This window comes from Hemicordylus capensis, chromosome 1 (assembly GCF_027244095.1).
Source record: "Hemicordylus capensis ecotype Gifberg chromosome 1, rHemCap1.1.pri, whole genome shotgun sequence".
In the NCBI taxonomy this organism is placed as follows: Eukaryota; Metazoa; Chordata; class Lepidosauria; order Squamata; family Cordylidae; genus Hemicordylus; species Hemicordylus capensis.
This window is the reverse complement of record NC_069657.1, coordinates 154,070,812-154,085,374: the sequence shown is the minus strand read 5'-3', so window position 1 is coordinate 154,085,374 and position 14,563 is coordinate 154,070,812. Positions and strand designations below refer to the sequence as shown.

Here is a 14,563-nt window from a genome sequence, read left to right as displayed (position 1 = left end):
AGGACTGTAATAAAGATGATTGATTCATTGCAGACAAATTTTGTGTGCATGGTTGACAGGGGAGGTGAGCCTACATAGTAGGGATGTGCATGGAATGAGCTGTGACTTCCATTCTGAGCTCAGAATTGAATGCAAATGCCCAGACCGTTCTATTGGAACAACCGGTTGAGTTCTGAATGATTTGAGTGCCGCAAGCATTCCGAGTGCCATTTTGGAGGCCTGTTTTTCGCTTGCTGACTGGTTTTGGCTCTGGCTTCTAATTGGCTTGCAATCTCCTTGCTTCTTGAGCTGTATGACAGCAAGCCAAGCCAACCAAGAAGTAAGGAGATCACAAGCCAGTTGGAAGCTAGTGCCAAAACCAGTCAGCAAGGGGGAAACAGGAGATTAACTGGGACCCCTTTGTTTGCCACCTTGATTTCCATTGAAGAGAAGTTGAAAATAATAGAATAAATAAAGTTGTGTGAAGTGCCTCATAAGGTTAATTTTCTTATGGTCTTCCTCTCTCATAAGCAGATTCAATCCATTGCTCAGCTTATGAAGCACATGACTGAACCACTTTTTCTCTGAAACCCAATTTTCTGTAGTCATTCCTTGAAACACAGGCCTGTATCAGTCAGCTCCTGCTGACGCATAGACCTCAGCTTCAATATGCTGATCTGGAACAGAAAGCTGGAAGTGAGACATGGCAAACAGAGTGATTTGGTCACCCTTAGTGCAGGAAATATCTTGCTATGTTTCTGTGGCAGAGATGACTTTCAGGCTTCCTTTTCCATTTTTTCTCTTGCTGACAGACCTTTGCCACACATGTTTTCCATAAGGGAATATGGGGAAAAGTGAGTAAATCTCACAGCTGATAAAAGGGTTCACTGCACAATACACTGCAAGAAAATGCAGCTTGTGAGAGCATTTCATACCAATCCTCTTTATTCTTCTTGCATCCTTGCACTTCTACAAGTACTTAGCCATATGAAAAGTTCTACGTCCTTTGAACCATTGATACCAGTCTCATCTCCCCTGCACAATTGTTTTGGCTGTTTTAACTTTCTCTCTTTCAAGTGAAACTATTGCAGATATTGATATTTCTCAGTAATACACAGAGGATGGCATCCTTAGCACAGTGGCACACTAAATTCTCTTCAATAGTACACTATTCCATCAAAAGTCTGGCTGCCACCGAGAAGAGAAGGAACTTTATCTAGGATGTTTGTTGCCATTTTTGTTACTGTTGCTTAGTTATTATGGTTGTATTATATTAGGGGTGTGTATGAATTGGATTTTGCAATTCAATTTTACCACCAATCAAATAGCAAAATGTTGAATCGATGAAATGATTTGCATATTTTGTGAAGAGCAGGTCTACCCATTCAACACAAATGGTAGACAAAGAGGAGATTCTCACGATCGGCAAAAAGCGGGCTAAGGGAGCCTAGCCCACTTTTTGCCAATCATCTGCTGCAGCAGGAGCTGCGCTGCTCCCAGCAGCAAACCCTCCTAATTCCCCTTCCCCTTAGACAAGGTCAGCGGAGTGAGCGCTCCGCCAACCCCGTCTATTTCATTGTGTATTGCCACGCCACGGCTTCGCACCACGATAATACATGAGGAGCCTCCCGGCCCTGCTCCTGGCCCTCGGCCCTAAAACAAGCCTCCCGGCCCTGGGGGTCTCTCCAGGATGCCCCGCACACTGGAACTTCTGGGGGCTGCACGGCCCCCAATCCCTGCAGCCCCTGCTGGCTCCATGACGGAGCTGGCAGTTGTGTGGGTGGCTGAGCCCAGGGCTCTCTGGGGATCATCTGTGGGGTGAGCAGGCTAAGCCTGCTCTCCCCACAAACCCCATTTCGGCGTGTCTCACCGATTGTGAGACTCGCCTCCTACTCTCCCCAGAAAAACAGTGCAATCTGAGGACTGGTTTTTTTGTTATTTTCTTTTTCTTTTTTTAGAGCTGGTCTATCCATTGGGTTGAATAGGTAGATCAGTCCTCAGAGAAAAGCAAATTGTAGACCTGATCTCCCTGGAAAGGCAATCCAGTTGGTAGGTCAGTAGAACCCAGTTGGTAGACCCTCTCTCCACAGAAAAACAGCCCTCAAAATTGCACTGCTTTTCTGGGGAAAGCAGTTCTACCAAACTACCAATTGGGTTGAATGGGTAGACAATTCCTCCCAGAAACATACTGGTAGACCTGCTCTCCCTATATCACATGGATTTTAAAAAATACATTTAAAATAACCTGATTGCCCGATTGCTCTGGGGGTTGGGTGGTGGGTAGGACCCATCATGTCCCACCAGCCAACCCACAACACTACCCAACCCACTGTGTGATCAGGCAATCAGGTGATTTTCAAGGTTTGCTTTAATTTTGTCAGGGTCATTTTAGGTCATTGACCTACTGACCCAGATAAAATCCAATATGGGGAGAGCAGGTCTACCAATTGGTTTCCTCTGAGGACTGGCCTAGCCATTCAACCCAGTTGGTAGAACAGCTCTCCTCGGGGGGGGGGAGTCCTCAGAATTGCACTGTTTTTGGGGGGAGAGCTGGTCCACCAACTGGAATGAATGAATAGACCAGTCCTCAGAGGAAACCAATTGGTTGACCAGTTCTCTCCACACGGAATGTTATCTGGGTCAGTAAGTCAATGGGGCTATTCTCACGATTGCAGAAAATCAGGCTAGCCTCCGCTAACCCGGTTTTCTGTAATTGTGAGGACCACCGGGCTCGACTGTGAGCCCGGTGGTTCTAGAACGGGTAACCCGCTCAAGTACCCCTGCCCTAAAACCAGGTTTGTGGAGCAAGCGCTCTGCAAACCTGGTTTTCAAGATTGTGAGTAGCCGCAGCATAGCTCCACGCCATGCCTACTCGTGAGGAGACCCCTGGAGAGGAGGTGAAAAGCTGCCTCCTGGCTCCAGGGGTCTCCCCAGTATGCGAGCACAGGGCATACTGGAGCTTCCGGGGGGCCACATGGCCTCCAAGCTCCCCAGCCCCCGCTGGCTCCATCATGGAGCTGGCAATCGTGTGGACAGCCGACCCAGCTGCCCAGAGCTCCCACTGGGATCATTTGTGGGGAGAGCAGGTTTAGCCCGCTCTCCCAGCAAAAGCGGCAAAAGCAGGTCTCACTGATTGTGAGACCCGCCTCAATGACTTGAAATGGCCCTGACAAACATTTTAAAAATCATTTTTTTAAAAAAATCATCTGATTGCCTTATTGCTCTGGGGATTGGGTGGTGGGAAGCAACCACCATGCCCCACCACCCAACTTGCTGTGGTGCCACCAGAAGCCACCCCTGACTTAATAGATCACTGGTATGAAAACCTGCTTTGGCCTTTAAACAGGAAATTAGCCCTCCATAAATACTGGAGAAGGGGGGCATGGAAGAAAATGGAAATTAATACCTATTTCTAAATTACAGGCAGAGAATGAAGGCAAACAAATGTTAAATAAACTGCTTAAGGCTTCATAGACTTAGCCACAGTGCAAGGAATTGAAACCAGATCCCAGGAACATCAAGACAAATCTTCACTCCTGGAAGAGAAATTGACAATAGTGGCTTTTAAAAAGACAGTTACAAGTGGCTCGAAATAGGCATCATCACCCCCATGGTGCAAAAATACTATGACTTACCAGTTGTATAGTGCTTTGAAGTGCTCAAAACACTTCACATAATCTGTACAACAACCCTAAAAGGTAGGTGAGCATTGTAATCACCATTCTGCAGATGGATGAGTGGGCTGAGACTGTGACTGGCCCCAGACCATTGAGCTGAATGTTTGGCAGAGGTGAGATAGAGACTTCCTAACTGATAGCACAGTCTCTTAGCAACTGTGCTACATCACTGTATACAGCTGTGTCTTTTGGCTCACAGTTACCTCTGATCAAATATGTTTTGTAGGTACTGAAATTCGAAGAAAAGCTGCAAAACCTGCTTGCTGGATGCAAAACTGGGTCCAGTGCATACACTATATGTTGAAACCATCTTCACTCTCCCTGGGGGGAAATGTCTGTCTCCAGGCTGAATGGGAAAAGATCTCTGTGTTGATAGACTGCCACACCAAAGTCAGGAAATGACAGCACTTCTGTTAAATCTTCCTTTGCTAGATTTTGACAGACTTAGCAGAGTTTTTGCCTGTTTTAAATTCACTTTTGGCTTTTTCTTTTTATATATTGCATATCATGGCATGCATTGCTGGGGCAAGAGGCACTTTTGCTTTGGAATAAAAATGTGTTTGTCTCAACTTGTTGCTTGCTGAAGGTAGAAAAGTCCTAGAAGGCTCGGGGTTTAGGAAGAAATGTTAAAAAAAAAAAAAAAGTTAGTGCTTATCTGAAAACAAATGCCCCTCCCCTCCTCATGTGAGCTGGAGAGACCAAACTGAATGACACACGTGCTGTTTCCTTTTCCAGTGGTAAATGGTCAAGAACCAGGCAAGAAGCATCTGAACAAGAGCTGCTTTCTCCTGGTTTCTCCCCAGCCCTCCAGCTGTTCTGCTCCAGCTATCTTTGGATTGTGGATAGGAAAGCGAGACTGTCAGTCCAAAGAAAAGAGGGGCATTTTTGAATGCAGAAAGGATGGCGTCCCTTAACACTACATCTGCTCCGCGTGAGTACTTATTTCCCCCCCATACTATAACAGCAACTGTGGAACTATAACTTTTAATGTAAAGTCTTTTTTAAAAGAGCAACAGCAACTTCAGACTCCAAACAGATCTCCTTTATAAAGTGTGTTTGTAGAAACTTTACTCCTTTTCTTTCTGGCAGTTATGAGTGTGTGTTCGACAAGCAGGCAGAGAAAATGAAAATGTGTGTGTATAGAAGTCAAGGCAGGAAGCCAAAAATAACAGACATTTGCAAAGTTCAACTTCAGATCACGACTTTGGAAATCTTCCTTAAGCTGATTTGCAGAGAAAGTGTAGCCAAAACTGATATTAATTGCATTTTTACCTTTAAGCTAAAGAAGCTTTTAGCTGTGTGTTCAGTAGTGTCTCTCTCTCCCCCTCCTGGGACATTACTACCTCAGTCATATACAGAAACGTAACTGTCTCTGTGTAATATGAGAGCCAACCCCCAAACTGTCAGTCTATATTTAGCCACAATGCATTTTTGTTTTCAGAACCCTGGCAAAACAGCAATTGAGCGAGGGGACTGGAAAGGGGGGTGTGTGTGTGTGGCATATTTCCTGTTACCAGAATTCCGTACACTTTGGAGAAAAGTTATACCAGGAAAGAAGTTAGCCCATGGAGGCTTGGGTGGGTGATTAACAAGATGGAAGCACACCATTTTCTAATGTGATGTTTGTTGATCTGAGTGAGTCCCTGAGAATTGAGAAGTTGCTGCAGGTTTCCAGCAGGGTCACTGAAGCAGATTCTGAGCTATAGATCAGATTTCTACTGGAATTCAGCCAGAGCTGGTTTGATGGTGCTCCTGCACATTCATTCAATTATTAATATGCTTTTAAAAACAAAATTACAACTACTACCACTTTTGCTACAACAGCACAATCAGCTTTCCAGAATTCTATGAAATGGACAGGACCCTGCCTGCTAGAAGCTTACCGACTGGGAGAGAAAGGAATGAATGCTAGCATCATCCATTCTTCCGGCTTTATGATTAGTGACAATTGAATGGGTCATCATCCCCAGCAGGATCTGTAAATTCTGGTATATAGGAGACCTGGAATATCTATTCATACTTCAGTTTGTCCATATTCAGCATCTCTGAAATCAGAGAACATGTTTTCTGGTTCTCATGACAGAGTTGTAAGGGGAGGAAATAAAGTCATTGAAGTATTCACACTGCCTTTTCCCCTTCCCTAGTGTTCTTTTTAAGTCAGCTTAGTACAAATAGCTTGGTACAAATGTTTCTTTGGCACAGGAAGCTGCCTTTGACCATTGTGGCAGGGGTTGATGGGAGCTGTAGTGCAACAACATTGGTCTAAACCAGGCCTGCTCAATTTAGCCCCTCCCCACCTGTTTTTGGATTACAATTCCCATAATTTCCAGTCACAGTGGCCAATAGTCAGGGATTATGGGGATTGTAGGCCAACATCAGCAGGAGGGCCAAAGTTAAGCAGCCCTGGTCTAAATTGACTAGCAGCATCTCTCCAGAGTTTTAGACAAGGATCTTTCCCAGCCTGACTTGGAGATGCCAGGAATTGAACCTGGGACATTCTGCATGTAAAGCACGTGCTCTGTCGCTGAGCAACAGCTCCTTCCTATATTTGACTTGCTGAGGCCTACAGCTCCTACATGTGCCTAACTAGATTGAAACTAAACTAAACCAATTGAATATGCCAATTAATCTTAGTGTGCACATGAGCAAATGCCACTTTTGTATTTTGTTTTCATCCAAATGAAGTTAGCTGTGTGGGCTTTTAATGTACTTATGCAAGGAGAAGGAATGCTAATAGGCCCAATAAAAAAGTTGGTGTGTTTGCACATGCAGTAACATGTAAAATTAACTACTGGTCTCACAATGCATTTATAAAAATGAACCTTCCAAGACCAACTGCTTTAGCCATAGCTAGCTATCCTGTTCCACCACTCTTTTGGGGGCTCACTGCCTCCCACATTATGTGCAATATATGCTAGAAGAAAATCAAGCCCACCCTGAGATACAGCGAAGTTAATGGTAAGTGTCTTAATCAGGGGTTTTCAACCCTGGAACCCAGATGTTGTTGGATTTCAACACTCATCACCCCCTTTGGCTAAGATTGATGGGAGTTGTAATCCTACTACAAGTAGGGACACAAGACTTGAGAACTCTTGGTCTAAATTCATGTATAGACAGTTTGTGCTTGAGAAGAAGTTACTCATGAGCTGGAATTGGATCTGTGTTGTCAGGTGAAGGTTTAGCATTATATCTACTGTAGATAACAAAGTTCTCCAGCATGCCCAAATCCGCTATACTGTTGTTGTTGTTGTTTTAATTAATTACTTAATTAATTATTCAATTTCTATACCGCCGTTCCAAAAATGGCTCAGAGTGGTTTACACCGAGAAATAACAAATAAATAAGATGGACCCCTTTCCCCCAAAGGGCTCACAATCTAAAAAGAAACACAAGATAGACACCAGCAACAGTCACTGTAGGTCCTGTGCTGGGGGTGGATAGGGCCAGTTACTCTCCCCCGCTAAATAAAAGAGAATCACCACGTTAAAAGGTGCCTCTTTTCCAAGTTATGCCCATCTAAAATGTAAGAATATCCAAATATCATAGTAGGTCTTCCCTCTGTGCCTAGTGGGAAGAAAACACATTTTGTCTTAAATCATTTGACTTAAAAATATATATTGAACCTAAGGAAAAGGAAATCCCACATCCCTTTCCAAGGCACATGGCCTCTGGGTTTTGCAAGCCCAGAGTAAGTGATCCTGATCTTCACACACCTAGAAGCCCATGGGATGAGCACTCACAAGCCAAGGTATTCAGGCGCACTCACCCTTTTAAGAATATAGTTATTTCAAAATAATAATATAATTGAATTACAATTTTATCCCACCTTTCCCCCTCAGCGAGCTCAAGGTAACATACTTACTCCCTTATCCTCACAGCAACCTGGTGTGGTAGGTTGGGCTGGCCAGGAGATAGTGAGCCTCTTCTCACGATCTGTGAGAAGGGCTCGCAGGCAGTTAGTGGGAAAGGGGGGGGGTTAACTTACCTTTCTGTGGCTCTCTCTGCAGGTCAGGGTGCTGGGACACGCTGCCCCCCCCGAGCTCCAATAATTTACTGCGTGAGTGTGCTGTGCATTATGGGAATCCCCCCTCCCCTCCCTGAGTGTGCCAGCCATGGGACACACAAGCACAACAAATGAGCACTCCCTTAATCTCATTTAGAAGGGTGGCTAAATAGGTGGGTTTGCCACCATGTAGCCACCACGTTGCTTCCCATAGCCTGGTTTTGCACGCATGTATGAATAGCTTCAATGAAGCTCTATACATGATCCATGTGTACAGCCTAACTGGGCTTTGTGGGGAGAGCGGGCCCGCTCTCCCCACACACGAGCAGGGAGCTTGCCCTGGGTGGCCAGATCAGCCATCCACACGACTACCAGCTCTGTCACAGAGCTCGTAAGGGTGGCGGGGACTGGGGGCCTCCCAACACCCAGACGTCCCAGAATGTCCTGCATTCTGAGGAGACCCCCAAGGGTGGGAGGCTTGTTGGAGCCTCACGGTCAGGGGTATCCTCAGGAGTTGGCATGGTACAGAGCTGCGCCACGACAACCCATTATCTCTACAATGGGGTTAGCGGAGTCCTCACTCTGCTAACCTCATTTAAGGGGTGTGGAATTAAGCAGGCTAACCACTAGGAGCCACACAGCTCCTGGCGGTTCTCACAACTTGAAAGTGGGCTGGGCTCCCTTGGCCTGCTTTCGAGTGGCTGTGTGAATAGCCTCAATGACTTGCCTAGGGTCACACAAAAAGCTTTGTAGCTGAATGGAGAGTTAAACCTGGGCCACCCAGTGAAAGGTCCAGCACCCCAATAACTATAGCACACTGCATCCTGATATGTATATTCCTCAATGATGGATACTGAGATGCATTAGCAAGGATTGCAAATGGGGGTTGTACATTGTTCCAGCAGGCAGGATATGATAGTGGAGCCTGGAGCAGCCTGTGCTGAAACATGAATGTCAGTGTTTAGTCTCAAACATAAAACCGTATGTAGCACAGTTAAACCCAGATATTTCATTATGTTTAGGCAGTCCCTCCCACACACCAGCAATATTACATGGTTACATCTATGATGAGTTGTTAATATATATTTTAATATAAAACAGTAGCATTCTATACTAGTCTTTTGATTCCAGGTTGGTTTTTTTTAAGGCAATACAATTATATTGTGGACCATTCTTATGCCAAAAAGAGAGTTTGATTTAACCCACCCCCCAACCTCCACCAGCAATTTAATAATCTCATGATGCTTTATTATGCAATCTCAAACATAAATCTGGCAAAATACTGTGAGATCTGGCAACCTTACCTATTCTTCTTCTTGGAGAAAAACAGCATATCAATAGAATATGTGGGTAAGGAGCTTTCTGTATATATTTACATCTTCAAGATTGAAATCTGCTAGTAGAGTTATTGGTTGTCATCCAGAGATGTTGTCTAGTTCATACAAATCACACAAGAACCAACTTTAATATCTCAAATGCATTTATTATTCACCAGATAAGCACTCACCAAATGATGGGAATATTTTAAATATTTTAAAGCTGCAGAATGGCCCAACTTACTATGTAAGAATTTTCAAACATGCAAATACAGGAGCAGATGGGGAAGAGGGTTGCTCTAGCTAGTGGCTGCTCATGTCACAGCAGCCTTCAGATTTGCACTGAGAGATTTTTTTCCTTACTGCTCTTCTGTGGATAATTCTGCATTTTGAGAGCTATGAAGGTAAAGTGTGCCATCAAGTCAATTTCAACTCCTGGTGCCCACAGAGCCCTGTAGTTTGCTTTGTTAGAATATAGGAGGGGTTTACCTCCTTTTGCCACACAGCTTTCCACGCGCAGTATAAGATGATGCCGTTTAGCATCTTCCTATATTGCTGCTGCCTGATATAGTACCAGCAAGGATTCGAACTAGCAACCTTCTGCTTGTTAGTCAAGTAGGTAAATATCACAGGGACACCACCACACCCTCCCCAACTGGGACACTACCACACAGTGGTGGTCACAGAGACACCACCACACCCGCCCCTATTATCTTCCTGTACATCTTGGCTTTCTCCTGCTCATAGTGATGAAGCAGTTTAGAGATCAGAATAGACTGACAGACCAATATTTTTATTTTTATTTTTATTTTATTTTTATTTTATTTTATTACTGTGCACGTCTGTAAAATTGGGATTCCAATGTTGAGAGTCCCTTCCCCCACCTCCAGGAGGCATCAGATCGTAGGGCAAATGTCCTGGCTAGTGTATTGCTGATGGGGGCCCTTTAACTGTCTGCCCAGCACTGATGTGTGGGTGGCTGGGTGGTGCAATGATTCTCGGGAGATTCGAGGGCAGGCAAGGAGTGATGCAGGGCATCCTGGGAAGCCTCAAGCATCTGGGGGTTGTAGCCCTGCTCAGAACTTCTTCCACACAAAAACAAATACATGTATACAGACACTTGAATGCAAATACAACATAATGAGCTCATCCACACAATCAAGAACTGTGCTCTACCCAGGTTTGGGAGCTGTGTGAACTAAAAACCGATTTTTAGTTCTGTGGAAGCAAGGTAAGGAGGATATTCTCACAACCATAGGAAAGTGGGCTAAGAGAGCCCAGCCCGCTTTCCTGCGGTTGTAGGAACTGCTTAGCGCCCCCCCCCGCTTTAAATGAGGTTAGCAGAACGAGCATGAGTCGCCATGAAGAAGCTCTGCACTGCGGCGACTTGTGAGGAGACCCCCGCCGGGAGGCTAATACAAGCCTTCCAGTCTCTGGTGTCTCTGCAGGATGTCCCGTGCACTCACGCAGAGCATCCTGGGATTTCCGGGGGGCAAGTGTCCCCCAATCCCCGCAGGCCCTACTGGCTCTGTGATGGAGCTGGTAATTGTGTGGGTAGCTGATTCAGCCTCCCAGGGCTCTGCGGGTGCTCGTGTGCAGGGAGAGCAGGCTTGGTCCGCTCTCTCTGCCTAACCCCATCTGGCTCTCCACTCTGTTCATGTGGGGAGCTTCAAGAAAAAAATCTGGATATAAATGATTGTGTGGAAGCAAGGTAGGAGGAAGAGCTACCCAGGTTTTCCTCCTACCTTGCTTCCACACAATCATATCTTCCTAGGTTTTCCTCCTACCCTGCCGGTGGGGGCTGCAGGGATTGGGGGCAGCCCCCAGAAGCCCCAGGATGCCCTGTGCAACCATGTGGAGAATTCTGAGGGGACTCCCGAGACTGGGAAGCTGCTTGTAGCCTCCTGGTCAGGGATCTACTCATGTGTCGCCACTCGCTGTGGTGGCACACAAGCACACATTTAAAGGGAGAGGGATTTAGGTAGGCTAGCTGCCTTGGAACCACCGGGCTCACCCACGAGTCCAGTGGTTCCGATGATCACTGGAAAGTGGGCTAGGCTCCCTTAGCCGCTTTCCAGTGATTGTGGGAATAGGCTTATACACTTCTACCCAGGTCTTCCTCCTACCTTGCTTCCACACAACCAAAAATTGGGAGCATACACAGCTTCCAAGCCTGGGTAGAACATAGTTTTTGATTGTGTGAATAACTTCATTCGCTGAAGAGGGCAGATAAGCTTGCTCACAGATATGTGAAACATTATTGCAATTATATAGAATTCACCAGCTGATTGGTATGTACAGCTGGGAGCCAATAGATTGTTTTCCAATCTATTAGCATGTTAGCAACCAATTTTTGTTGTTTAACTTCTTACGCTTTGCTTTTACTTAAGTTTCAATTATCCAAGCAAGAGTGGAAACATCTGACTTAGATGACCAATTAGACCATCTGTATATTTTTTTAAAATCCAGCTAATAAACTGAGTCAAGGCCACTGATTGTTCATGTGGTCCATCTGGAGAAGAAATAGCAAAGATGTTAGGATTGTTCATGTTACAAATGGTTTCCTGGGGATGGTATATACAGTATGAACAGAATCAGCTTTTCAATCAATATTTCCAAACATTACTGGTGATACTTGTGCTGTACAGAACCAACATGCAGCAAAGACCAAAATCCATAATAATGAAGTTACCCCAAGATTCAGCATAATGGGTGTAATTAAATTCACACCCAGGTGAGCTTGCATTTCTGAGACATCAACTGCCTGTTTGCTGAAGGAAAGGTATGTGAACATCTAGAAAAGCTGGCCTGCTTTGATTAATCTATAGATCAGGCCAGTTTCTCTTATAATTTTCACCAACATGTGTTTTACCACAGGGATCTCTTCCAGGCTGAATTAAACAGAAAAATGCTGCTAGGAATTGCTGCCACCCTCTTTTCTTGGTTAGCTTATAGGCCTGTGCAGTCAGATATGTCTGATAAGGATATTGGAAAGACATCAGGGATATCAGATATTTTGGGAATAATTCTGATCTGATATTTAGAAGCCTATATTGGATTAAAATTATCAGAATTGTTATCCTAATATCACAGAAATGTCAGAATACTGGAAGCTAAAATGGCATTGGAAATACAAAACAGTGACAGCATCTTTCAGCACTTAGAGCAAATTTTTTTTTTTTTTGGATGGCCATTTGCAAAATGGCTGCAGCCTTCTGCCATCTGCCTGCCTGCCCACTCATGTATTTACATGGGTGTTCCAGAGCATGGAACAGCCTCTGGTGTCAAATAGCAGCAGCTGGGATTATCATTCCTCAAAGCTTTTTTAAAATATAGGTGTTCTTGTGCAACATTTTGGTTTGACAAAATGATGCTCTTGCACAAGAACACCTTGCCAAACTAATATCATTAAAAATTGGGGGAAATATCCATAGGTGCCTATGGGGAAAGAGAGAGAAAATTGGGAATGGCTGGGCAGAGGGCTCTGAAAATTTGGCACACCTAGTTCAGGATGACAGGGCTCTGTGTGTTGAATTTTAAGAAAATTGGTCCATGCATTGATTTTTTATTATTATTTAAGGTTTGCTAAGGTGCTCTTACCTCTTGAACATTGTTTTGGTTTGACAAAATGGCTCACTTGCATAAGAACACCTTAGCAAAAAAAAAAAAAGATTAAAAATCAATAGATAGACCAATTTAATTAAAATCCTGTACACAGACTCCCATCATCCTGAAATACATATGTGCAAAATTTCAAAGCTCTCTGCCCAGCCATTCCCAATTTCTGATTTTTTTTTCTCTTTCCCCATAGACATCTATGGGGATTATTTCACATTTTTAATGGATTTCTGATCAGAAATCTACTAAGCATACCATATCTGATATTTGCAAGGGTCCCAAAATCCAATCCCCATATTCATTGGATCTGGTCTGATATTTTCCATCATCCACAGGCCTAATAGCTTATGAAAAAAATTGTAGTACTTCAGGACAGCCTAATTCTGCCTCCACAACATACACACAGCACTACCACTGTTAAGTCCAGAAGTGGAGCTTAAGTGGGTTTGTTTTTTTATCAGTAACTTACAGTGAGAAAGTTTCTAGTCAGTTTGGGCTTGCTTTGTTTAATGACTGATAAAAGATGACATTCCAGGCTCCTAATGAGGAGTTTCACATTTAAAACATATGTGCTGAAGAGACAGAGGTATGAGTGTGCTCATGAGAAGCACCATGAATTGCAAAGCCAGTGCCTCTTTTCTGTATATATGTTTAATTCACATATATCCTTCCTTCTTGTTTTACAAAATATAATATGAATTTATCAGCATGTGGGTGGTAAACTCAAGGTAAATATTATTTTCCCCTTTGTGATTGCAACTACCATGAGATGACTTCAAAGTGTGCAGCCACTATCTATTGTGGGTCTCCTCTCAAAGGATACTGCTTGAGCAAGGCTGCCGAGCTTCACCTGTCTTTGTTCTTACCTCATGATAATGTCAACAGGTTTGATCTCTCTAGCCGGCATTATAGGGTTGCCAACATTCCATTGTCTGAATATGCGACACAAGTGGGGGCGGTCTTGGGGGCATGGTCATCCTAGAAGCCCGAATAGCAATACGTTTGTAAAAACAACAACAAAACAAGCCCCTTGATTTCACAAAGCTTCTTGTTCACACAGAACATCCCACGTAGACATAGAACAAGTGTCAGGTGAAGAATTAAGAGAATCCCCCAGGTTTACACACACACTACATCCCCTCATCTTCCCCACTGAAAGGCTTTTTTATCTGCCAGAAGTGGTGAGTCGGTTAGCAGGAGTCTGTAGGTCTATTTACATTTGATAAGTAAACAATTAGCAACTTGCAAGATGGAAAGAAAACCAAGCAATTGCCCCAGCAAGTTTGCAGAGCAACTAGGGCTTCTTTTGGGAACTTTGTTGTTTCTTTTACATTATGAGCTGGGTCTCACGATCAGTGAGGCCCAGTTTGTGAAGTTGAGCAGGGAGAGTGGGCTAAGGGGAGGGCTAAAAAAGCGGGATAGCCACTTGTAAACCACCAGGCTTGCCTGCGAGCCCGGTGGTTTACACGATCAGCCAAAATTGGGCTAGGCTCTCCTAGCCTGATTTTTGCTGATTGTGAGAATAGCCCCTAAAATATGGACTTCACCCAGACTTCAAAGGGCTCAATGCAAATGCATTGAGGGATGAGGGGGAGCCCCAGGCTCTGCTGTTAATAAGGGGAAAACAGCATCCTGTTCGGGACAAGAGATTTTTGCCTCAGATACGGGACTTCCCATATAATACAGGACTGTTGGGAAAGCAAGGTGGCAGCCCCGGTGCAAACTGGGAATTGCAGAGATTATGATCTCAACATCTTGGGGGGAGTGGATTGCATTTTCCAAGGGTTTCTCAGTAAGCCTTTGTTCTCCTTTGGGCATTACTAGGTTGACAGGAGAGCTGATCTTGTGGTAGCAAGCATGACTTGTCCCCTTAGCTAACCAGGGTCTGCCCTGGTTGCATCTGAATGGGAGACTAGAAGTGTGAGATAACTGTAAGATATTCCCCTTTAGGGAATGGAGCCACTTTGGGA

At 44.5% G+C, this 14,563-nt stretch overlaps 1 protein-coding gene across 1 annotated transcript in view; it reads left to right on the top strand.

Annotated features, from left to right (window-relative positions):
- The first annotated feature begins 4,365 nt into the window (after positions 1–4,365).
- GYPC (glycophorin C (Gerbich blood group)) overlaps positions 4,366–14,563 on the top strand; it is a 48,750-nt gene continuing 38,552 nt past the window's right edge. The window contains exon 1 of the mRNA XM_053287371.1: positions 4,366–4,587. Within this exon, the coding sequence (XP_053143346.1) occupies positions 4,557–4,587 (31 nt within the window). The 5' untranslated portion in view covers positions 4,366–4,556. The remainder of the gene's footprint in view (positions 4,588–14,563) is intronic.